The sequence below is a fragment of the Populus euphratica genome, unplaced genomic scaffold, assembly GCF_000495115.2.
Source record: "Populus euphratica unplaced genomic scaffold, PopEup_1.0 scaffold46.1, whole genome shotgun sequence".
NCBI lineage: Eukaryota > Viridiplantae > Streptophyta > Magnoliopsida > Malpighiales > Salicaceae > Populus > Populus euphratica.
The window spans coordinates 2,576,163-2,598,937 of NW_011499852.1; the positions used below are offsets into that span (position 1 = coordinate 2,576,163).

Here is a 22,775-nt window from a genome sequence, read left to right on the forward strand (position 1 = left end):
TTCTTTTCTTATTTGCATCTTGTTTTGTTGGGGCCCGCCATTTTTTGCTATGCTAGTGACTGGTGAGAGAGGGTCGGGACATGTTAAACCGTTGAAAGTTCTTGACAGGATTTAAATCTACGGCTGCTTTCTTATTTTAAGTCTCAGTGACCTGGATCCATAGTGTGCTCAAGAAATGAATTCATAGCATCCTTCTCCTTGAATTCTGAAAGTTCCTAATCCTGTGTAAAACCATGAGGAAATTTCTTTAGAGAAAATGATTTACGCGTTCTGACATCCATGGATATTTATAATTATGAGTTACTAGGTTATTTCATCAAAGTGAATGTAAAATCACAATATTTAGATCTCGATTACTCTTTAGTTGTCATTGGATCTGGGTCAAACTTGAATTCTGGAGTTGTTTTCTTGAAGTGAGAGAAATCAAAGGACTTTAAAATAAGAGGCCATGCGCGTAACTTCAAAGGCCACCTAAACTTTCAGAATTAAGAGACCATGCGCGTAGCTTCAAAGATGTGGTTTGAATTTTTTTAAAAATAAATTAGTAAGTTATATATTTTTTAAACATTAAAATGATGACTTACTGTATTGATTTTGTTTGACTTGTTGAATCTGTTATTATGTTATGGATTTTATTAGATTTAATAATATTTTTTTATTTAATTATATGTTGAAAAATATGTAAGAACAATGCACAATCAACTAAATATTAAGGGTGGATTATAATATTTTTTTAAATAAAAACTCAATAGTAGAAGAATGAACTTAAAAAAAAAAACAAATAAAAAAATTAATCAACAAAATTTTTTTATTGAAGAATGTCTTTTATTATCAAGTTGTATGGGAACATAATATTTCTGAACACTTTTAAATAAAAAAACAATTTTTAAAATGGGTCTGTATTTTTAAATTAAAAAAAAAAATTTAAAAGTGGGTCTAGGAATCATTTAATTAGTTTGAAATTATATGGAAACCATTTAGAATTCTTGATTTAATATTCAAAAAATAAAAAAGAGATAGGGGTGTGTAAAAATATACTCAACAACTATAATTATTATTGCTTATTGCTTCTCCTGAGATCAACTCTTAACTCTTGGCCAAGCTTGGACTTCAAATAAATAATTTGTGAGTTATCTTTATAGTTATATAGTTTAGTTATATAGTTTAGTTGATTTAATAAATTCAAAAATAATCTGAATGATTGATAGAAATATGATTTGAATTATTAAAAAAAATCTAAAAGTACATTTTGTTTGAAAATACTTAGATAGCAACATAATGTAACATAATGTATCAATGTAATTACTTAACATGTTAAATCTATAACTTGGATGATGAAATTTATTAGGTTTGAAATTTTTTTTTAATAATTTTTACTTAAATAAAAATAAATTCTTGTAAAATTGAGTACAAACTAAATACTAAGATATTTAAAACTACAAACAAAATAAATTATGAAAATTAATTTTAAATTAATAAAATATTATAGAATGGAATTTTATTAAAAAAAATTAAGATTGAAGATTAAAATTAAAAACCAAATCAAAAACTAAAAAACACAGTTGAGTTGCCTGGACCTAGATGTTCCAGTAAGCATGGGCCATTAAACAAAACCTAGAATGGGGTTGCCAGCCCAGACCCGCGTGGGGTTGACGTGGAATATTGAAGACATTGAACATGTGTTAAAATGAAGTTTACGAAAAAAGAAGAAAAGAAAAGAATGAATCATGGAGAAAGCAAGAATTGAACCTTGCCGGCAAACTTCACCATCAAATAACCTACCTTTTCCTTTGATGTTTTTTGATGACTTTTTTATTTCAAGTTAGAAATTGAATTTTTTTTGAACCAAATTGAATTTTTTAAAACTATAAGGACCAAAATGTATCATTGGTAAAACCCCTAGGTAAAATTTTGCGAAAAAAGTATAGGGACTATTTTTGTTTTCCTTCTTTTTTAAAATTCTATTTTGCTAATGTTTTTGCCTTTTCTTCAAGCTTGATCCCCTTTTAATCTCACACCAACAATAAATTTCAAGATTGTATAAATAATAAATTAAAAAATAAAAGATCAAATAAATAAAAAAAGAATAAAACCGGGTTTGGCTTGATAAATTAATCTAGTTAAAAATTTAATTATAATTCATTAATTTTTTTTTTATTTTTTATTAAAATAATAATATTTTAATTTATAAAAAAATAAAATTAACCCAGTAAAAACTTGTGGTCGAAATCTTGAGCGGCATCGGCTCCAAGTCAAGTATAAAGATTGGTTCGGATAAACTAATGCTCTACAAGGAGGTGAAAGGTGAAAGGGGCTTTCACCTTCTCATTTGGTTTTGTTACAGTGAATAATATTCTAAGAGGATGTGAACAATGGTATTAACACATTATAACAACCAATTATAAACGCTTTCCACTACATTATGGTTTAGTGGTACTCGAAATAAGAAATGAAAACCTCCTCTCCTTACCGTTCCTATGTGTTGGTATTTTATTCTAAAGCTTTTCAACAATTACAACAAATTTTATAAAGACCACGCAGTCGACCGTAAGACCCCGTACTTGTGAGAATATTTTAGAGTGTAATAATGTTTACTTTAAAAAATACTTTTTATTAAAAAAAAAACTATTTTTTAATTTTAAAAATTATTTTTAATATCTATACATAAAAAGATCTGAAAAAAAATAATAATCATTTTTTTTTATTTTTTTAAAAATACTTTTAATATAAAACAAGTCGAATAAATTTAACAATGCCATGTCACCGGTGACAAGCTACTCAATTCTAATACGATTTCACATCTTGCCGTCTCTTTTCCTTTAATTAAAGATTTTTATAAAGAACTTTGACGTAATCGATCTTTTTTTGGCAACCGACATTTATTATCATGTAATGAAAGCTTTATAATATGTTTATTTTGATCCCTGATTTTTTTGAAAATTATTTCAGTGCTCATATTTTATTCCTATTTATAAATTAATCCTCATTTGAATTTACATTTTGCAATTAAACCTCTACATGATCACTCTCAATCTTGTAATAGTAATAAGTTCGCTGCATAGTTTTTTTTTTTTTTTTTAATGGGAAGCTTATAGCTAGTACAGTTATAACGATCCACTCCAACAATTACATTATATGATCCATTGTATCCAACTATACATACTGCATGATCCAACACATCCTCAAATTTTTTTCCTTTTAATTAAAACTAATATTAAAATGAAAGTCTGATTCTATCTGCAAACTTCGATAACATCCTCTATTTTTTCTTTTAATTCTATACCAGTAGGCAAGGCATTATTGGGACAATGATACTTCATTTTACACAGCCAGAGCATATTTGGTTTCTCAACACACAGAACAGCAGACTGAATCCTTCACGTACACCATTGCAATAGATGGCTTTATACAAAGTTGGAAGGATAAACCAAGAGTTCATTTCATAAGCAGCACCATCCGGTAATAACAAAACTGGTTCATATCGCCATTTCCATGGACACTTGAGAGCAATGGGAACAGAAACAGCAACATACAGTCACGCATCCGCTGCCATCTGAAAATCCACTTCCACCCTACTGCTGGTTCTTAAAAGACTGTAACAAACACACACATTCAGCAGCAAGCCACCGAAGATACCAGCTAATCTTATATTATATTAAAAATATTAGATAACATCTCACGTCAATATTCTTGGAGAGGTCTTTCATCTGCTCAGCAAGTTCTTGCTTCTTCTTTGCCGCTGCATAACAAAATGTTAGTCACCGCCAGGGTAATAGCAAATAGAGCCTGCAATTGCTAGTCCAAACCACAAAATGTAATAGAAACATACCGATGTTTGAAAAATCATCAATCCTCCTCGATGTCCTCACTGCAAACCTCTGGAATGCAGGACTGCAACAATGGAAGAAAAATCAAAATTAGAGGGCCGATAATGAAAAGGTTAAAACCTCTACAATAATCAGAATCAAAGGTAAAAAAAGAGAAGGTTAAGATCTTCAGGCAGTAACTGAGTCTTTCAAGCTGGAAAGTACTATCAGCGATGATAAAAGGAGCAAAAAAGACATGAACTGTTAATCAAGCACCTATCACCTAGGCATACCGACATCATCCTATCATTGACATTCATAAAGAACTCATATTCATAAACCGCAAATCCACAACCCAAGCTCTTTTTTGTTCAATCAACAATCAGTTGAGTAAATAATACTGCAGAATAAGACCGCCCCATAGCTTCATTTCTATAAATGAATCAAGTTTTTTATTCCTTTATGGAAGAAAAAGAGTATTGAATGAAATATAAACAAACAAACAAATAAATAAATGCTCAGTCATGGAGTTTTCAAAAAACTTCAGACGTTGCACTGCACTGCAGAAACAATAATTTAGAAGATTTGACACTGTTTCGCTTCAGGGAGTAAACTGTTAAGGAATAAGATCAATCCCGACAGCCTATCAGAGAAGCTTTAACAGACCAATTCCACAAGTCATTAAAGCTTGCCGTACAATCTTTGACTAATAGCATGCAACCAGAAGCTCACTAAACAAGATGATGGATTAAAAAAAAAAATTAAATAGAAAACAAGAACAAAGAATGAAGAACACATATCAACATAGAGTGAACTCAAATATAGAAGACGTGCCACAAATATACGAGAAAAATACAAAATTTCCCTTTGTGATAAAATATTTTCACAATTTCTAAGCTGCATGTTGTAAAATGACGTCCACATAGGCATTTTAGTCGTAACCAATTGGTAAAGGATTGAGCCTAGCCCAATAAGATCAAGTTTGAAAGAGGCGACATGATCTAGGACATTTACATGATACATAGAGTTTAACATGCATCTAATACACCATGTTATTTATTCTGGACTTGGGACTTTTCCCTGTACACTCTCTCCGAGTTGGTCAACACTCTCAAAAATATTTGTGCTTCTCTAAAGCACCAGCGAAGCCCTATGGAACTGGATTTGAATTTAGGAAGGTGTTTTTAGAGAGATCAAGAACATATATGTTTGTGTGAGAGTGTTTTCTGAATTCAATGAAGTGTATTCTGCAAAATAAATAACATAGTATGCGCCTTAAACTCTATCATACAAGTCCTCCATCGAGTTCGCTATTTCAAACTCCATCTTACTGGGTTAAGTTAAAGCACTTAACAGTTAATTAACTAAAATGCTCATGTGGAAATTATTTACAACACTAACATTTAATCGCATATTACACGAAACACGTTCATTGCTTCAAAAATCAAACCAGAGAGGATTGCATTAACTGCAACAACCTTAAAAGGAAGTTCTAATCAAAACATCAATCCAGTCAAATGAACCAATAATCTCTCCATGATTCAAAGCAAGGAAAAAGGCACTAATATTATACGCAAACAAAAATAGCCCAGAAATAAAATTTTGTCCAACTTCAATAGCCACAGCACATAACAAGTTGCACTGCAGACAAAATTATCAACGCTCGTTTGCTTCAACTGGATGAAGCATTAAGGAACCTATTCAACTCCAATGGTCAGAGAAAAAAGCTTAATTAAAACAAAAACACAAAAAGATTGTTCAAGAATTAAAATATTCACTGTTACATGTCAGTTGACCAATAAAATCAAAGGCGGATAGAAATCAATAGAATCAAGAATACCTGTTAGCAAGACCATTGACGACAAGCTCATTCACAACATAAGATAAGACCCTGTGCACGAAATTCCCACCCGCCATGGCTTGTTACCTTTCTTAAAAGAAAGAGATCAAACAGACACAAATCAGCAACATGTTTAATCTTAAGAAATCAAATTGATTGATCAACAAATACCTTTAGGATTTCTTTTTATTTATAATCCAATATTACAAAACCAACAGAGCCCTATAAAACAGTAATTCAATTTTCTTTTTTTTTTAAATATGAATAAACCCTAAAATTATGAAATTCAGGTATCCATAATTATGATACACAAGAAGATTGGGCACGTCAAAATGACCACAATATATTTGAATGATTATCAAGCAAGTGCAGCTAAGGAATTGACTGCGTAACCTGAGAAAAAGAATGGCGATCGGGAAGCAATTTGAGAGTGGAGAAAGATTCATCGATGATAGGAGGGCGTGTTTAGGGTTGGTAATAGAGGCCCATGGGCTTCGTTTCTTGTTTAGGGTTTGAACAGTCTAGGGTCCGTTAGCAAGATGACTGTTTTCTTTGGTTTTCAAATTCCCTCCCATCCCTATGCTCTCGTCAATCAATCAATCGCTTTGGAGAACAGAGTATCAGAAGGGTTGCCCACACACACACACACACACACACACTCACACACACACTAGCTATCTAACCTGTATTCTGCTGCATGCTGTAATATTTTTTTCCAGAAAAATAGGTATTATGATGTATTTTTTTTTTATATTAAAAAATTCAAAGTATATACCTTAATTTTTTTTAAAAAAACATATTAAAGCTTTATTGTCAGCATGTTTTTTGTTTAGTTTGTTCTTATGCCTATACTATCATGTCTGTTTTTTTCATGCTTGTTATTTGTTTGATATATAGTCTTGAAAAAACTTATCATATGTTTTGATACATGTTAAGCTTCTTTTAGAATAATTCTTTTAAGAAGTTCATATGTTTAAAAGGTTTCTAGCAACTTTAATTGTTTAATTGTTATAGTTTATTTCTTTTAATCTAGTTTGCTATATTCATGCAATTTATTTGAATTTCTTTGATTTATTCGCATGATATATATTTTCATGAACTAGGCTTTTATAAACCATGTTTGTATGTTGGCTTGGTTTATACATGTTCTTGGAAACTTGTTTTTCCTGTGTGTGAAGGGTCCATATCACTTGCCACCGGTGATCGTCTTATTCATACTATAGTCAACGGCATTTGCAGGAATCACAAAACCATATCTTTATATATCATGAAGGCATGTCAGCCTTTATGTTGGTAATTCCATATAGTGAGAATTGGTTGGGGGAATACATTATCCACCTAAAAAATATTTACTGAGAACTTCACTTTACCCTAATAGTTTGAGACTGAAATCTTCAGTTTGACAGGAGTTAAAGGCTTAACACATTTTGCTTCAAAAGCTCTGGATCAGAAAAATACTCATGCTCTTCACCAAATAATACGCAGATTCAGTTGGCCAGCAAGCACCCAATGAATTTTGCAGTATCTTCCAGTAGCATCTGCTTCACTTAATGAAGGTTTAGCAAAGACATCTGTCACAATTCAGCAAGGTTAACTTGAAACCTGTGAAGTAACAACCTACGTTTAAGCCTAGAGCAGGGGCAGGTTTCCATGGAGACCCATAAATGGGTAAGAATAATTACAATATAACATAAAGAAGATACGTAAATAAGGATGATGAAAAACCCACCCAAACTGGGATCCAATTCCGAGTTTTCTCCACCATTTGATTGGGATTTAGCAAATCATGTAAATGATGCCTAAGAAAGGATGAGCAGGAAGAAAAGACTGCTGAGGACGTGCAACTTTTTATTTCGAAGTTCTCAAACCAGTGTCTGTACATGAGCTAAATATATTACCCCCCCAAATAAGATTCAAGACATCAATGTGCATGGAACGAGAAGAAGTTTATTTTGTAATTTTCCCTTATGAGGTTATCAAGCAGCTTCCCCGACACAGCAGAAAAAGTACCAAATCACATTCAGATGGCAATTGAAAGTTTACACTGCTACATGCGACTTCGCTTGCTCAACATTGCTGGCTTAAAACTGGCAAGACCAGTGATTTCCCTGCCTGTTATCAAGCTGTTGATGTCATAGGTGCCTTCATATGTGTAAATGGGTTCCAAATCACATAGTGCCTGCAATGTGATCCCATATACAGAAGAGTGAATGATATGTACAACAGCATAGCATGTTGGAAAATTAAAGAAAACAGATTCTTCACATCTAAGAATAGTGATCAATGAAGAAGCCATTCACCAGTTGGTGCTATGAGTGGTAAATGAAAACAAAGTTGAATCAAGTTTTTAGTAAGACCTTAGGCATGGCTTTTGGTATTGAAAAATTCCATTTTCATCTGATCTAAATGTGTCAGTCATGTGTCCAAGAGTAAACTTCTCAGTAAAGAGATTAGCATGAAAACCTTGGCAACTAGAAAATCAGCCAAAATTCCATTGCCACCAAGTAACTCCCTCCCAATGCTAGCAGTTTCCCTTGCCTTCAAACTGATCCATGCCTGAAGTTGTAAAACAACATCAATGCACATGGCTGGAAAGCACAATCCTTTATCACTAAATATATCACAGAAATGCATCGGTCAATCATACCTTTGCCAAGCTAGCTTGACCTGGGGTCATTTTTTCCTTTTCATACAACTTGCAAAGACGCCAACCAACCAGTACCATTGCTTGGACATTACCAAGCATGCGAACAAGTTTCTGTTGATTGATTTGAAAAGCTGCCAATGGTGCTCCAAATTGTTTCCTTTCCTTTAGATACCTTTGAATCATTTAAGAGTCAATAAAAGTAATGTGGGAAGTTAAAATAAAGGTACTTAGGAGAATAGCATATAAAGTGATTACCTGTGACACATGTCATAGACCCCCATTGATATGCCAATAGGTTGCCAGGCAACCATTACACGTGAAACAGCTAGAACCTAATTTTACTTAGCAGTAATCAGCAAGGAGCTTGGAAATCTCAAACTCATAAAGATAAGATTATATAGAACAAAATGGAATAAGAAGAACAGAAAAATTCAGCTGTGTAAAAAGTTCATAACAAGCAAGGTTTAGCACGCCCTTCTGCAGATCAATACTATAGGTGAACTGACAAGTAATTGTGTATTGATTTTCACGCTCATTAAAACTCTCAACAAGGGAAAAAGGACCTGACTCATTGAAAGTCAAACCCCAAGGGGTAAAAGGAAATGATGTAGCTTTCTTATGTTGGCAATGTTACAAAACACTCGGTAAAGGGAACAGAGTAAAAGTCCAAACACTGGCATATTATAACAATCTGAGAAGAGTATTTAAACTTAAAAGGTCCTAAAAGCCATGAAGCAAGTAAAATGCAGAAAAACATGGTCCAAATAAAATTATAAAGAATTTTTTTTTTCCTTTGTTTATTTAATTGAGTTTTAAAGAGCTTGAAAATCAACTGCCAGAGAGTACAAGGGAGAGATGTATTTTCCTTGGTAATGTTATGAAAAGCTCAGTAGAATGGGTGTAGAGCAAACACACCAAAAACCGCTGCAAATTATAACAAGTTCTGAAGCATAGTCAACTAAAAACGTCATACCAAATTACTGAAGCCAAGTAAAATGCATAAAAACATTGTCTGGATAAACTTAAAAAGTATATTTTACTCTTGCTTCATTTGCTTAAGGAGATATGGTAGAATACAAAGATCATAATATAATTCTCATAAATTTTGAATAGTTTGATCTGTTTCTCTCATCCACTAGACACTTCATTAATTTTGTGTTCTCCAATTGTCTTACTAAATCTCAACAGAATCATGTAGGCGACAACAACTCTGCAAACAATTATGTGAACTCTTAAAGTTTGATTTGATAGGAATTGATCCCAAGGCTAAGGCAGCCCCAGTGGTAATGTTCTATGGCATCAATAACTCTTGGTTGGCATACTGTTGCACTCCAGATAAAAACTGAAGTTTCAGACTTGCAACATAACACTGGAGTTCCATTTCACTGTCTTTTGGCAACATAAATAGATTACTTGGTATTTCCTAAAACTAAAGATTTGCAGGCTACCACTGCATAGTTGATTATCCAGAAAATCATAGCAAGACCGACACTAGTGATCATGGGCTGGTTTCTCAGAAAGAACTTGTTACTGCTGTACCTTATTTGTATCTTGAAAAGAGTTGACACCAGGCAACCTGTCCTCATCAGGAACAAAAACTCTTTTCATGACAATATCTCCATTTTGTACTATGCGCAGACCAATTTTATTTTCAATTTTTGTAACTGTTAATCCAGGAGCGTCCTTCTTTACTATAAATCTGAAACAGGAAAAAAAAAAAGGGCAATACATGTAAAAAGACAATGCACAATGAAAAACTGTCGTATGTATTGTGTTGCCAACAAAACTAGACAATAAAGAAACCTATAAAATGCACAATAATGGGCAAGAAAGTCAGAAATTGAGAATGAAAGAGAGAGACCTTTCTAGAATAGTCACTTGCCGAACCTTATTTTAGCTAGTAAATAAAATTAACCTTCTCTTCTCATTTCCAGCTCCCCCATGTGTTGGAAAACTCATGCAAGAAGCATGCCAGGATGCCCAAAAAGTCAAGCATTTGGCATAAAGTAGCTTGTTTCAAATGTACTCATCTCTAAACACTCAAGCATTTATCATGGAATACTACATACAAGTACAGTTGTACTATAGATTTGAGCCTTGATAGTTTCCTCAATCTAGTTAAGAATTACTGAGAGATGTTGGTAAGCATTTAGAGTCAACAATCATTTATATGGCTTCAGATGGGATCAAGCACACACCCGTATCAGATGTCCAGTTTGCTTGATTCACTTAGGGCCCATGAGAAAGGAAGTCTTGCGCGAGGTTTCGTTATGCACAAACAGTCTCAGTGCATTTGATTGATGGGAGTCACTGGTCTTGGGCTCAGAGAATGATGGAACCAGTAATCATTAGGATACCATTTCACATATCTTATAGATGCACAACAGACTACTTTCTTTGTGTTCCAGTGCATAACTATCTACCAAAAAACAGAACAAACTTGATAGACAATGACTAAAGTGTAGCGTTTTAGCAGACATCTAGTGCCCTACACAGTAAAACTCTCAAATTTACATGTGCAAAAGGGCATGTACATACGCTTGCATGCATATTAATCCAGAAAAATCTGTATGAAGAATTTGTCGGTCTTTGTGCAAGCCTTTCCAAAAATATAGGCTGCATCTAGTTTCTATAATTACAAAACTCAGAGATCAGCATAATGTCGACATGACTCACCACAATAGTCATAGATAGAGAGAATCATACCCGTTAATCTGATTAGTAGTGGTATTGCGAGCAAATACAACAAGCAAATCTGCAAAGGTACTATTTCCTATCCAGCGTTTTTTGCCCTCAAGTATCCAACCTCGTTCCACCTGAATATCCCAGAATGAAAGCAAAAGCAAGACATAGCAAGAAATTCAACAGAATGGCGTGAAGAATAGCAATGTAAAAACAACATAGAAGAGGTCAGGATGTCAAACCTTTATTGCTGTTGTTTTCAGACCACTTGCATCACTTCCATAGTCAGGCTCGGTCAAAGCCTAACGATCAGGACAACATAAAATAACTTGAATCTAGCATAAATACATATCAGACACATGCTGTGGCCGAGTGCCAAAAGAAGCCACTTACCCAACAAGCTACGGTGCTGAACTGTGCCAAAGAAGGTAAATATTTCAGCTTCTGTTCCTCTGAACCACACAATGCTGTTCTTCACAATCCATGCAAAAGGTCAGAACTCATTAGCAGCATCTTATTTTGTAACTAAATCCAGGAATTAGCATGTCCCAAAAGGAAACACAGTTAAGCCAAGATCTCACCTATGGTGAGCATTGCCAGAGATGAATGCACCAAAATAAAAGTCGAACAGCTCGCGTCAACTCTAGCAACTTCTGCCATCGCGATGGCACTTGCAGTGATGGAAAGACCAGGGCACCCATAACCCTGAGATTTCAAGTTAGTTAATCATCCAATTTCCCAATTCAACTTGAACAAAATACAAAAAGTTACCTTGATCGTCCCCCCCGCTATACCCAAGGAACCGAGCTTTGGAATAGCATGAAACGGGAACTTCGCCTTCTCCCAGTACTGTAAAGCAATAAAATAAATAAATTATACGTAGTTTTTTTTCCTGCCAAAATCTAAACATAATACCTCTGTCATTATCGGAGCTATTTCCTTCTCCATACACTCCCTCACTCTCATCCTGAGTGCCTGATCCTCCACGGTTAATAAATCACTGAATTGATAGTAATCTGAAACTGTTTTAACAACGGCATATTCATTGATTAGCGAGGGTCGAAAATGGCCTAAATTTCTCTCAATAGATCATAATTTTATTTTATTTTTAAAAAAAACTATTGATGCTCTTACCGCTAGGAGGAAATGTGGAAACTGGAGTTGCTTGAGGGAAGGCGACGGAAACATCCACCGGCGGTAAATTAAAATACGAGCTCCTTGGATTTTGCTCAACCTCATCTGCTAAAACAGTTAAAAAAAAAAGTAATTAATTAATTTAGGAACAACATGAAGATTAATGGAATCGAGCCATTAACAACAGTATATCAAATTTGTTTGACATGCACACCTTTGTTTTTAGGGATTGACATGGTTGGAAAATATAAAGCGAGGAGAGACACCCAAGATGTGTTTTCTTTTTTATATGGACCTAAAATCTGTTACGTTGATGCTCTCGTGATCTTATTATTTGGTATTGTAGTAACTATGTTTTATTTTAATTATAATTTTTAATTATTTAATAAATATTTGAAACATAAATTTTAAAGATGGATCTCATTGAAAATTAAATTTGTATCGCCAATTTTGTAAAGTAAAAAATTACTATTTTTCAATTCATTTTTGTCCACCTATTGTCATCAAAAAGAAAAACTCAAGGGCACACCTAATTTGATGTGTTTACTTCCTTCATTCTATACTATTTATGTGAATAATATCATATGAATTTATTTATGAGTTATTATTTTATTTATGTGAATAATTAATACAATAAATTGATTTTATTTATAGTATTCATGTTACTAAACAATAATTATTTTTTAAAGAATAATTTAAAATGAATTAAATTTACTCATACTATAATTTTAATTTTATTCCTAATAATACTTTACCTAATTTTATTGTATACTTAAAAAATTATACAAACTATAGTTATTGTCGGATAAATTTTATATATAATGAAATTGTAAATAGTTTAATGGAATAGTAAAAAATATTTTATATAAAGTATGATTTATTTAATGATATAATAGCAATAGTTAAATTTACAATATTTAAATTAAAAATCATAAATATTAATATATATTTTTTAAAATTATTTTATAACCTCAATTTCAAAAGTATTTTTAACCAAATACATTAAACTACTTTTTATCCAACCTCAATTTCAACCACGGTTTTAACCAAACATATATTTTTTCAACCCAACCTCAACTAAAAATATTTTTTATAAAATAATTTTTTTCAAATTATAACCATAATAATTATCGCAATATCAAACATATCCTAAGAGATAAATGAGAGATACATCGAAATTATTTTTTAAAATAAGAGTATCTTTTAAAATATGAGGAAATGATTATGAAGTTGAATTATATAAAAATTTAATAGTGATTTTTTTTTTCCATTTAGTTTTTATATTTAAATTTATTCATTGTTTATTTTAAAACTACATGGGCCAACTTTATAACTAGCCCATATGCTTCTTTTTTAACGAAAATGTATGGCTTTACGATAAAAAGGAAACCCATCTTGGGCCAACTAGCACAAATACATATAGCGGGGTTCAATGCAGGCCCATACCAAGCAAAATATGTGATGGCTCAGCTTTTCTTATTATTCATCACAAAATTAAAATGATTGAATAATTATTTCAAGAGCTACTGAATTAATGTAAACAACTTTACTGGGTTATGTTTGGAAATGCTATTTAAATTTTTATTTTAATATACTAATACCAATTTTTTTAAAATAAAAAATATTTTTAATATATTTTTAAATAAAAAATTTTAAATTATAACTATACAGCATTCCCCAGCAAGATAGATTTAGTTTTAAAAATTCACGTTTGAAATTAAACATCTGATTTAAACAATAACATATATAAAAATTATTGATAAGAAATTAAATTAAAATAACTAATAAATATGATTTAATTGTAAATAAATTTTAAAAATTAAAAACTAGAATATTATTAATACAAGAAATTATAATTCCAGATTTACACAACAATCAAGTAAGTAAGGACTTAATTGAATAAATTTTAAGGATAAATTAATATTTTACTATTTATAAGGTTTTTAAGTTTTTTTTATAAATAAAAATTTATACATTTTATTTTTTAAAAGAGTTTAAGAGATTTTTTACTCGAGTTAATGTAGATTATTGTTAGAGGCTAGATACTCGAACAACTTATAATTTATGATAATTCAATTTTAAAATAATTATTTAAAAATAAAAAAATATTTAATTTCTAAATAATTTTCATATAAACACTAAATCACGTATACATCTATCTAATGATATTTTTAATACTATTAACAAATTTTAAATTTATTATTTTTACTGCTTCATTTGTTTCCAGCACTATAACTAACTTATCTATGTTGTCAAAAAAATAAAACATATATATGTTGTTGCAGGGTACTAAATTTGGGATTCTTGATGGTATCATTAAAGATTTTAAAAGTGTTTTGTTTTTATTTTTAATTTTTAATTTTAAATTAATATATTTTTAATGTTTTTAAATTATTTTAATGTAATAATTTTAAAAATATAAAAAATATTATTAATATATTTTTTTAATAAAAAATACTTTAAAAAACAATAAACAATTTTAAATATGATATAGGAAAAAGATAAACTGACTACAGTGTGGACATTACTCCAATTCCCTCACAAGCAAGAATGCTACATTTAAAATAATTCTAGTACTTGGCTTAGTGGTGGAAAGGGTTTGTTTCTTTCTACTGCATCGTGGTGCCTTACATACCTACTGGGTTTTCAGAGTATTCAGTAAGCCGTGAGGATTAATCGAGGTGCACGCAAACTGGCCTGGACACCCCATGTAAATTAAAAAAAAAAAGAAAGAAAGAATGCTACACTTAAAGACTTTTGCTATTCGTGCTGTTTCTACAATTCTGGCCTCTTTATATATTGTTTTCCGTGACAAGGTTCTTGCTGTAGGACAAGCAGGTTCAAAAATTTCGTGGTGCCTTACATGCCTACTGGGTTTTCAGAGTATTCAGTAAGTCGTGAGGATTAGTCGAGGTACGCGCAAGCTGACCTGGACACCCCATGTAAATTAAAAAAAAAAAAAAAGAATGCTACACTTAAAGACTTTTGCTATTCGTGCTGTTTCTACAATTCTGGCCTCTTTATATATTGTTTTCCGTGACAAGGTTCTTGCTGTAGGACAAGCAGGTTCAAAAATTTCAAATGGATGGCATCAGTTTCCTCTGGATTTACTTCACGAAATCATGCTTTTGGCCGTGTTACTCAAAGACTGTTGCACATGCAGGATTCCTGGTGCTGATAATAAAAGTTGAGCTAAAAATGGCTCAAATTGGCCATTTTCATTCTATTAGAGGTTCAGGAAGCTGGGGAGCTTAATATAGGCCTGTGGAGCATAAATTTTGCTAATTAGGGTGGAGCTTAATATAGGTTTGTGGAGCTCATTACAATTTAAAATACACGAAAAAGGTCATCTTCATCATTCTCTCTTTGTTCAAGTGTTTCCTTTATCGTAACTGATACGGAAACACATGAACTTGCTCATGGCAACCAAATCATCCAACGAAGTTCAAAATAAAGCGAGAGGTAAATCTGAGTTTCTTGTGCGTTTGCTTGCGTGGATTATTGAACAATTCACCTCTAATTTTGCATTGCAGAGAAGAGAACGGACAGGGAGATTTTACTAGGTTCTGGTGGAGAAACAAAGCCCAGAAGTAGTAGGAACCTTAAGGAAATCGTAGCTAAGTACAGAAAATTCAAGGTATCGTTGCTTGTTGGTTTATTTTGACGAGCTCTTCTTTCATTGGTAAGGCCAACATCAATAGTTTGAATTGATTGTGTTTTTTTGGTTTGGTAAATGATTTTAGGACGCCTCTTCTCCGGCTGCTAGTGCACGAAACAAGCGGGTCCAAAGGCAGGAGAAGCTGGAGGTAAGATTTTAACCAAAAAAAAAGGAAGAAGAGTAAATACCTTTAATTTTCACAATTGAATTTCCTCACGTTTCATTTTTATCGTATTTTCTTTGATCAAACTTTCTCCAGTTGCCCCGAGTCAAATTGGCTATTTTTGGATTTCTCCAGCCTTCATATGTTCCTAGACAATTTACCATGCATTGCTTTCTAAATTGCTATACACACGAAAGGTCCATCTTGACCAACTGCTAAATGTTTTATATTTATATAAGAAAATCAGCAATGACACTGAAGAGCTGGAAGGTAGATCAGAAGACTATGCATCATTGACAAATGAATTTTTCAAGAAAATGGAGAAACGAAAGTGGTGGCAACTGTGAGAAAGATAAGCCTGATATGCTAGCTATCGGACAGGTTTTTAAAGTTTTTCCTTCTATTTGTTTATCCCCTTTGTGCATGGTGAGATGTCTCCAAGACCCCAACTGGAGATTATCATCACATGCTGTGTGCGATTTGAAGACAATTAAGAATCTGTACTTCGATAATGTCTATGAGTAAGTTTCAACTGTGCTTACTTATCAACAGATGATTTTTTTGGACTGCACATTATAAGAGCAGTTGTCCTCCAACTAAACCTGAACCTTTTAATTACATTGGCAGAGCCACACAACCTCCCAATTACCAATTCCATGAAGAGAACGTGTTTTTCATTGGTTTCTTCATTCTTGGATTCACACTGTATGGTTTTTTTTCTCTCCCTGAAACCACTTTTCCCAGGAAAAAATATTAAACGCGTAGGGGACCAGAAAGAATCCTACAAATGAGCACTGAAAATTGCCTGAGCGCAAGGCAATGTACCATAAGTTGTCGAAGAGCGTATGAAGAACAAAGGCAATTTTATAGCGAGGCTTACGCCGATATATTGAACTTGTACAAATATAGCATCACATAGCAACCACTGAAGGCCATCTAAAATATTAAAAAGGATGGGAGATGGGATACAAAAGGTTCAAGAGAAGAAAAAAGGAAAGATTCTAGCTAGCCTTGTGGCGTAAGAAATTTCATCTTCTGTTATTGAAGGCACGCGCGCGTCTTTATACTTGGCCTTGGCATTGGGCACATTATTTGGGCCGAATCTCTGCGGTCTTAAGCCGAGTGTTGATGAACCAGCCTGGGAATCAACGTTTGAAAGCCATGCAACAGAGACTCGCAACTTCCAGGATTCCCTCCTCGTCTAGCCATTCACTCAAGACCATAACCATAAATTAAAGGATCCCAGAGAGAAGACGAGTAAGAACAACAACGTTGACCGAGTGCACGGATCCTATTCTTATTATTTATGGGAAGATGTATTTTATATATAGATCATGCCATACTCAAGCAAATCAAATATGCAAATACAATATGCTTATTCTTCCAGCAATCCTGGCAATTTTCCTTGAAAAAGGACCAATAAAGTTATACAATCAAAGGAGAAGAAATTAATTTCAACTTAAGAGTGATTGTGATGGATGTTTCATATTTCAGTTCACAATGATAAAACAAAGGGATTGCTTCCAAATTGAATTAGATTAATAACCTTTTTCTAATTAAGCTTACTGGTTACAAGATTTAAAGATTTGGCATGTGGGCGACTTGCCATCTTTACCCGTTAATTTGGTTGTGCTTACATTTATTTTAATTAATTTTATAACTATTAAAATTTATAATTTTATAAACTTTTCATTACTTTAAAATTTATAGAAATCAAACCGTTAAATTTTTAAAGCAAATGAAAAGCCTGATTCTTCTATTACCTCTTGGTTAATTTTGGTTGCTTTCTAATCACTACTGGTGACCCTTAATTTGTCCAATATATAGTCTACAGATGCATGAGCATGTTAGACACATGGCTAATTTGAAGCTCTAGGATGGCAAATAGAAGGTAAGGATGGATGGCTTAATCCTTATCTAGTTTTATGCGATGCATCCATGGCGTTTTTATGAGATACATGGCAGGAAAGAGACTCTGAGCAGTTGCGTCTTGTGCGCTTACACAAAATTATTTTTGTCATTTACTATTATTTATAAAGGACTTAATTTACCATATATAATAATTATGAATGTGCCATTGGCATCTCTCACAAATATTTGTTTTTTTTATTAACACTGGTTTTTCGTTGTTTAATTTATTTTTATGCTTTGATGGGAAATGGAAAAAAAAAATCGATCAACAATTTATGCGCCTCCATAATTGCAATAGCTTTACAAGTTTTTTAGGTGGTTTGTTTCATCGAAAATAATTTTTTAAAAATAATTTTTTGAAGTTTTTCCTTAAAAAAGTAAATCATTAAAAAAATGTTTTTCAATTAAAGAAAAAACTTTATTCTTTCCTAAAGAAACTATTTTTCTTCTCTAAATGGAGGAAAGCACTTTTTGAATCTTTAACAAAATAAAAAATTAAAATAACTAAATTATTTTTAAAATTAGATTTTGTTAAATTAGGATTCAATGGCTTTTTTTTATTTTTGTTTTAGTTTTTTAGTAATAATCAATCATCTACATAATCACAATAGCTTTACAAGTTTTCTACAATGGTTTGTTTCATGGCATATATTTTTTTATTTTTTTTTCAAATTTTTTCATGTTTATTTAATTTTAGAAAAAATAATCAATAAAAAATAATTTTTCATTCAAAGGAAACACTTCAATCTTTTTAAAGAAAACTATTTTTCTTCTCTTAACTTCGGAGAACACTTTTCAAATCTTTAACCAAAAAATAAATTAAAATAACTAAATTATTTTTAAAATCAAGATTTGTTAAACTGTGATTTAAGGGACTTTTTCATATTTTTGTATTGGTTTTTTTATTAGTAATCAAGTTGATTAAGGATAAATATAAAATATAATTAAAAAATAAAAAGTGATTGGCATGTAAATTTAATGCTTCAGTGTGTTAGACATGCCAAATTAAAAAAAGTTAAAAATAAATAAGAAATCAAAATAACATAACCAAATAGAAAATAGAAAACAGTAATATATAATAAATTAAGACTGAATGAATTGAATACAAATAAAATTTTTATAAAAGGATAAAAAAAATAAAGATTAAAATTAAAATATTAGAAAAAACTAACTTGTAATTTTCAAGGAAAGAAAGGAAACAAAACAATATAAATACACTAATGATAAACTGTTTTATCACCTTCAACACATGACATACTATTAAGAAGAAGACGTAAGATGCTTTCAACTATACAATGAAAGGAATATTTTATTATTAGGAGTTGCTCCACGCCTTGCCTAAAATATGCTGGCGCCTCACATGTGTTGTGAATGACATGCATCAACAACTCTTTCCATTTAACTAATAATTAATATGTATAAAAAAACAAAATTATTTTTCATGAAACCAGTAATAATAAAAAACCTATAGTGAAAAGACCAAAAGCTCCTAGATATATGTTTTTTTTTATTCTAAAGGTAAATATGGTATTTTATTATATTTTAAAAAATAAAAATAAAAAAGTACTCCTATTAATTAGTTTTAAAAATTTTAACTTGAAGGGTAATTAGATTATTTCTTTGTGCCAAATTAAATTGAAAAGACATGTAAATGTTTGTGCAATTAATGATTAATGGGTAGTGTAAAAACATCAAAATAATCCAACACCAAAGTCATTGTTTTTTTTTCAAATGACAAAAACATTATTATACTATTGTAGGGAAGAATAAATTGTATATGTGCAGTGAAAATATGTTCAATTGAAGGGTTACACACACACACCATGATTCAAATGATAACATGACCCGCCACCCTGGCTCTCCATATTTTATTTTTTATTAAGAAGACAAATTAATATAATGAAGCACGATGATGGCAGTATTTTTTATTAAGAAGACAAATTAATATTTGTATATATAATAAAATGAAGCACGATGATGGCAGGGGGGCGGCTAAATTTTAGTCTCTTTTTTCTCCTAGTGCCTGTGTTACCACCCAATTGAGTGTACAAGTAGGAAACTTCAAATTCCTTCACGTTTTACACAGATGGTGCGGAAGACCTTCGCACTCCTCCAATCAAATTCCATCGATGAATGTGGTCTCGTGACAAGTGGCCCTGTTATATCTAAGAGAAATTGTTTGGCTAGATTAGGCTAATGCATGGACAGATTCATGTGAGCATCAGCACCATATCATTGTTTAATTAATATCTTGATAAATTAATAGATTAAGTCTATCCAACGATTTAATTTGCATTAAGTACCATTGTTTTTACTATTTTTCTTGGTGATCATTTCTAAGTTCATTATGCTTATGGATGTTGTTGGAGTGTGAAGGAAGTGTCCTTTGTCTTTACAATCTCCCTTTTAACTATCTTATATTATGAGGAGGACCTCTAATGTAATGGAGGTACAGTATTTCTTTATGTTTATTAAAAAATATGATTTTATTTTGTTGAAATAAAAATACTCCAAAGCCTTTTTGTCATGAAATATATTTCTCTTAGATTGAATGAATTGAAAGTTATTCAACTTGTCTCATCCCTTTCAAGTATAAAAATTTAAATAAATGTGTTATTTATTTATTAGTTTTAATAATTGATAGAGAAAGGGTTTTTTTAGGAACTTAGCATAGTAATTGTTTTGGGTAAAATAGCACAGATAAAGATCTAATATGTTTAATTGAGTCATAGATAAGATTTGCAACTCGATAATCACATTCTTTATCTATGACTCGATAGTCATAAATGCCAACTGTAACTTAATTAAGAGACTTCTTCTGAAATAATTTCTTCTGCCATTAACTCTCTATAAAAAAAATCATAATTCATAAAATTCAAATAATTAGTTTTCCAACAACAAAACACAATTCACATAAGCAGCAATATAACATGTTCAATCATAAATAATAAAATTAAATTAGTCATTAATATAACACAATATTTTATTAAAATTAAACTAATTATACATCCATTCATAATTCTCATAACATACAATAATATTTAATTATATCTAATAATAGCCTCCGCTTGTGGAAGGACCTAAAACACTCGTAGATGGATCTAGAGCATCACCCTAACTCGTTCAACTGGAAGACAAGACTGTAATATCCATATAGATGTGAGAAGGACTAATATCATCCTAACTCATGGATGGACATGAGATACTCGTGGGCAAACTAGCATCCTCGACATTAATATGATAAGCAATCTTATTTTCTGTTAATACCACTTTAAGACGTTCAGCCTCTACTGCTTCTTGAAATCCACCATGACATAAATCGATTATGGTGTTGGCCATAATACATTCCATCTCATTGACACCCTCACTGATAGTTGTTGTTGTTTTTCGAGCCTTCTGTACTAAGTAATTAATCTATATACATACATTAAAAACTAATTAGTAGTCATCATTCATAATAACATAAACAATATTTAATAAATATTGTTTATAAAAAAATATTGCATACCAATCAATTCTATTTCAGATATCAGGACGTATAATGTATTGAATTGCGTGAACACCTCACAAAACACGACTAAATAGGTGTAATGAAATGATGTGTAACAGATAAATATTATCTCATGTAAATATCTACACCAATCATCGAATATTGTTTCTTAAAAACATGATCTATCATAGCATCCCAAAGATATCAGCGAGATGCATGAATCACCAACTAATTCTTCTAACGCTTATCCTCATGATTAATACATTGCAACTCGTCACCAATGTCCAAACTATTATATATATTCTGGTATCATGAACAATAAAGATGATATCCAATATGCTCAAGAAAAATATGTGCTATGAAATTCTTAATTGCTGCATATCTATCTAATATAATATATAACCCAAAATGACTGCCAATCACATATTAATAAAGCAAATCTAAAAACTAATTCCAATCACTATTTGTCTTTTCTGCGACCATAGCAAAACATTATGAATAAACTTTATTATTTGCATTATAAACAAATGCTACCAACAACTTTGCCTTGTACTTACCATAAAAGTGAGTGTTGTCAATACTAATTAAAGGACAACAATATTGAAACCCATTAATTAAAACACTAAATGTCCAAAATGCTCTCCCAAATATTGCTTTATTACCATCAACTATTTTATGATTCTAAGTGATTTTTTTTCCTAGATTTAAATCTCTAATGGCCAGTAGCATTCTAGGTAGGTTTTGAAATGACTCTTTATATGTACCAAAAAATGTTATAATATTTTATGTTTAGCCATCTACACCTTTTAATAGGAGACCTCATGTTTATAATTTCTCTTTATAGTACCTTGAATCGTTGCAACACTTAGAGTTTGTTTGACAGTGTGGTTTTGGGTGCTTTTTAAATAACTTTTTATGCCAAAATGCATGTCAATGATTTTTTTTATTTTTTAAAAATTATTTTGGCATCAGCACATTAAAACGATCCAAAACATACAAAACATATTAAATTTTAACAAAAAAATAAAAAAATAATAATTTTTTTAGGAACGCGGTGCAAACCGCGTTCTGAAACATACTCTTATACGTATATCTCTCTTCACAATTATCAACATTACCTCAATAATAATATTTCAGTCAATTTGATGACGGTGTTGCAAAACAAGAGGATTTTGACATAAAAATTATTATTATGATGATCATTTTCATTATCACTTAGTTTAGATTCTCCATAGTAATGTGGAGCAGGTGTTATACTAAACTTAGGTTCCATATTAATAATTTTCTATACCAAAATCTGTCTACTTGCATTACCATCTAGTCTAGATGGACAAATTATTTGTAATATTGTGTGGTTTTTTTAGAGTTAGAACCTAGGTTAAATCCATACTTCAAGAGTTTCATTATCTAGGTCTACTATTCAAATAGAGTTCTAACATATTAA

At 31.3% G+C, this 22,775-nt stretch overlaps 3 protein-coding genes across 8 annotated transcripts; 1 reads left to right on the plus strand and 2 right to left on the minus strand.

Moving 5' to 3' along the window:
- Positions 1–3,234: 3,234 nt before the first annotated feature.
- LOC105121924 (UvrABC system C protein) lies at positions 3,235–6,156 on the minus strand. Of its 4 annotated transcripts, none has more exons than XM_011020792.1 (5): positions 6,042–6,156; positions 5,647–5,741; positions 3,830–3,891; positions 3,681–3,739; positions 3,235–3,593 (listed from the first exon to the last, which is right to left on the minus strand). In XM_011020792.1, exons 2-5 carry the CDS (start codon positions 5,721–5,723, stop codon positions 3,573–3,575), a joined length of 219 nt encoding a protein of 72 aa, XP_011019094.1. In that variant the 5' UTR covers positions 5,724–5,741; positions 6,042–6,156; the 3' UTR covers positions 3,235–3,572. The 4 variants fall into 4 exon arrangements, with proteins under 4 accessions (XP_011019094.1, XP_011019092.1, XP_011019093.1 ...); XM_011020790.1 differs by having other exon boundaries at positions 5,647–5,733; positions 6,040–6,154; XM_011020791.1 differs by lacking the exon at positions 6,042–6,156 and adding an exon at positions 5,818–6,033 and having other exon boundaries at positions 5,647–5,733.
- A 1,300-nt stretch (positions 6,157–7,456) lies between these two features.
- Positions 7,457–12,435, minus strand: LOC105121926 (acyl-coenzyme A oxidase 4, peroxisomal-like). Of its 3 annotated transcripts, none has more exons than XM_011020794.1 (13): positions 12,324–12,435; positions 12,110–12,217; positions 11,891–11,997; positions 11,747–11,824; positions 11,557–11,680; positions 11,369–11,442; positions 11,215–11,277; positions 11,000–11,106; positions 9,833–9,992; positions 8,549–8,625; positions 8,294–8,465; positions 8,110–8,202; positions 7,457–7,825 (listed from the first exon to the last, which is right to left on the minus strand). In XM_011020794.1, exons 1-13 carry the CDS (start codon positions 12,343–12,345, stop codon positions 7,694–7,696), a joined length of 1,317 nt encoding a protein of 438 aa, XP_011019096.1. In that variant the 5' UTR covers positions 12,346–12,435; the 3' UTR covers positions 7,457–7,693. The 3 variants fall into 3 exon arrangements, with proteins under 3 accessions (XP_011019096.1, XP_011019097.1, XP_011019095.1); XM_011020795.1 differs by having other exon boundaries at positions 11,000–11,109; positions 11,218–11,277; positions 12,110–12,214; positions 12,324–12,434; XM_011020793.1 differs by having other exon boundaries at positions 11,000–11,109; positions 11,218–11,277; positions 12,324–12,434.
- Positions 12,436–15,304: 2,869 nt separating this feature from the next.
- LOC105121927 (uncharacterized) lies at positions 15,305–16,458 on the plus strand. Its single transcript, XM_011020796.1, has 4 exons — positions 15,305–15,571; positions 15,643–15,746; positions 15,853–15,915; positions 16,170–16,458. Exons 1-4 carry the CDS (start codon positions 15,517–15,519, stop codon positions 16,275–16,277), a joined length of 330 nt encoding a protein of 109 aa, XP_011019098.1. The 5' UTR covers positions 15,305–15,516; the 3' UTR covers positions 16,278–16,458.
- The last annotated feature ends 6,317 nt before the right edge of the window (positions 16,459–22,775 follow it).

Excerpts from the sequence above, each read along its gene's own strand:
- LOC105121924 (XM_011020792.1), bottom strand. The coding sequence starts at position 5,723 with ATGGCGGGTGGGAATTTCGTGCACAGGGTCTTATCTTATGTTGTGAAT. Across the intron at positions 3,892-5,646 it reads GTCAATGGTCTTGCTAACAG|TCCTGCATTCCAGAGGTTTG; the intron begins GTATTCTTGATT and ends CCATTGTTGCAG. Across the intron at positions 3,740-3,829 it reads TGATGATTTTTCAAACATCG|CGGCAAAGAAGAAGCAAGAA; the intron begins GTATGTTTCTAT and ends TTTGTTATGCAG.
- LOC105121926 (XM_011020794.1), bottom strand. The coding sequence starts at position 12,345 with ATGTCAATCCCTAAAAACAAAG. Across the intron at positions 11,681-11,746 it reads TAGCGGGGGGGACGATCAAG|GGTTATGGGTGCCCTGGTCT; the intron begins GTAACTTTTTGT and ends TTGAAATCTCAG. Across the intron at positions 11,107-11,214 it reads AAACAACAGCAATAAAGGTT|GAACGAGGTTGGATACTTGA; the intron begins TGACATCCTGAC and ends GATATTCAGGTG.
- LOC105121927 (XM_011020796.1), top strand. The coding sequence starts at position 15,517 with ATGAACTTGCTCATGGCAACCAAATCATCCAACGAAGTTCAAAATAAA. Across the intron at positions 15,572-15,642 it reads AGTTCAAAATAAAGCGAGAG|AGAAGAGAACGGACAGGGAG; the intron begins GTAAATCTGAGT and ends TTTGCATTGCAG. Across the intron at positions 15,916-16,169 it reads AAAGGCAGGAGAAGCTGGAG|AAAATCAGCAATGACACTGA; the intron begins GTAAGATTTTAA and ends TATTTATATAAG.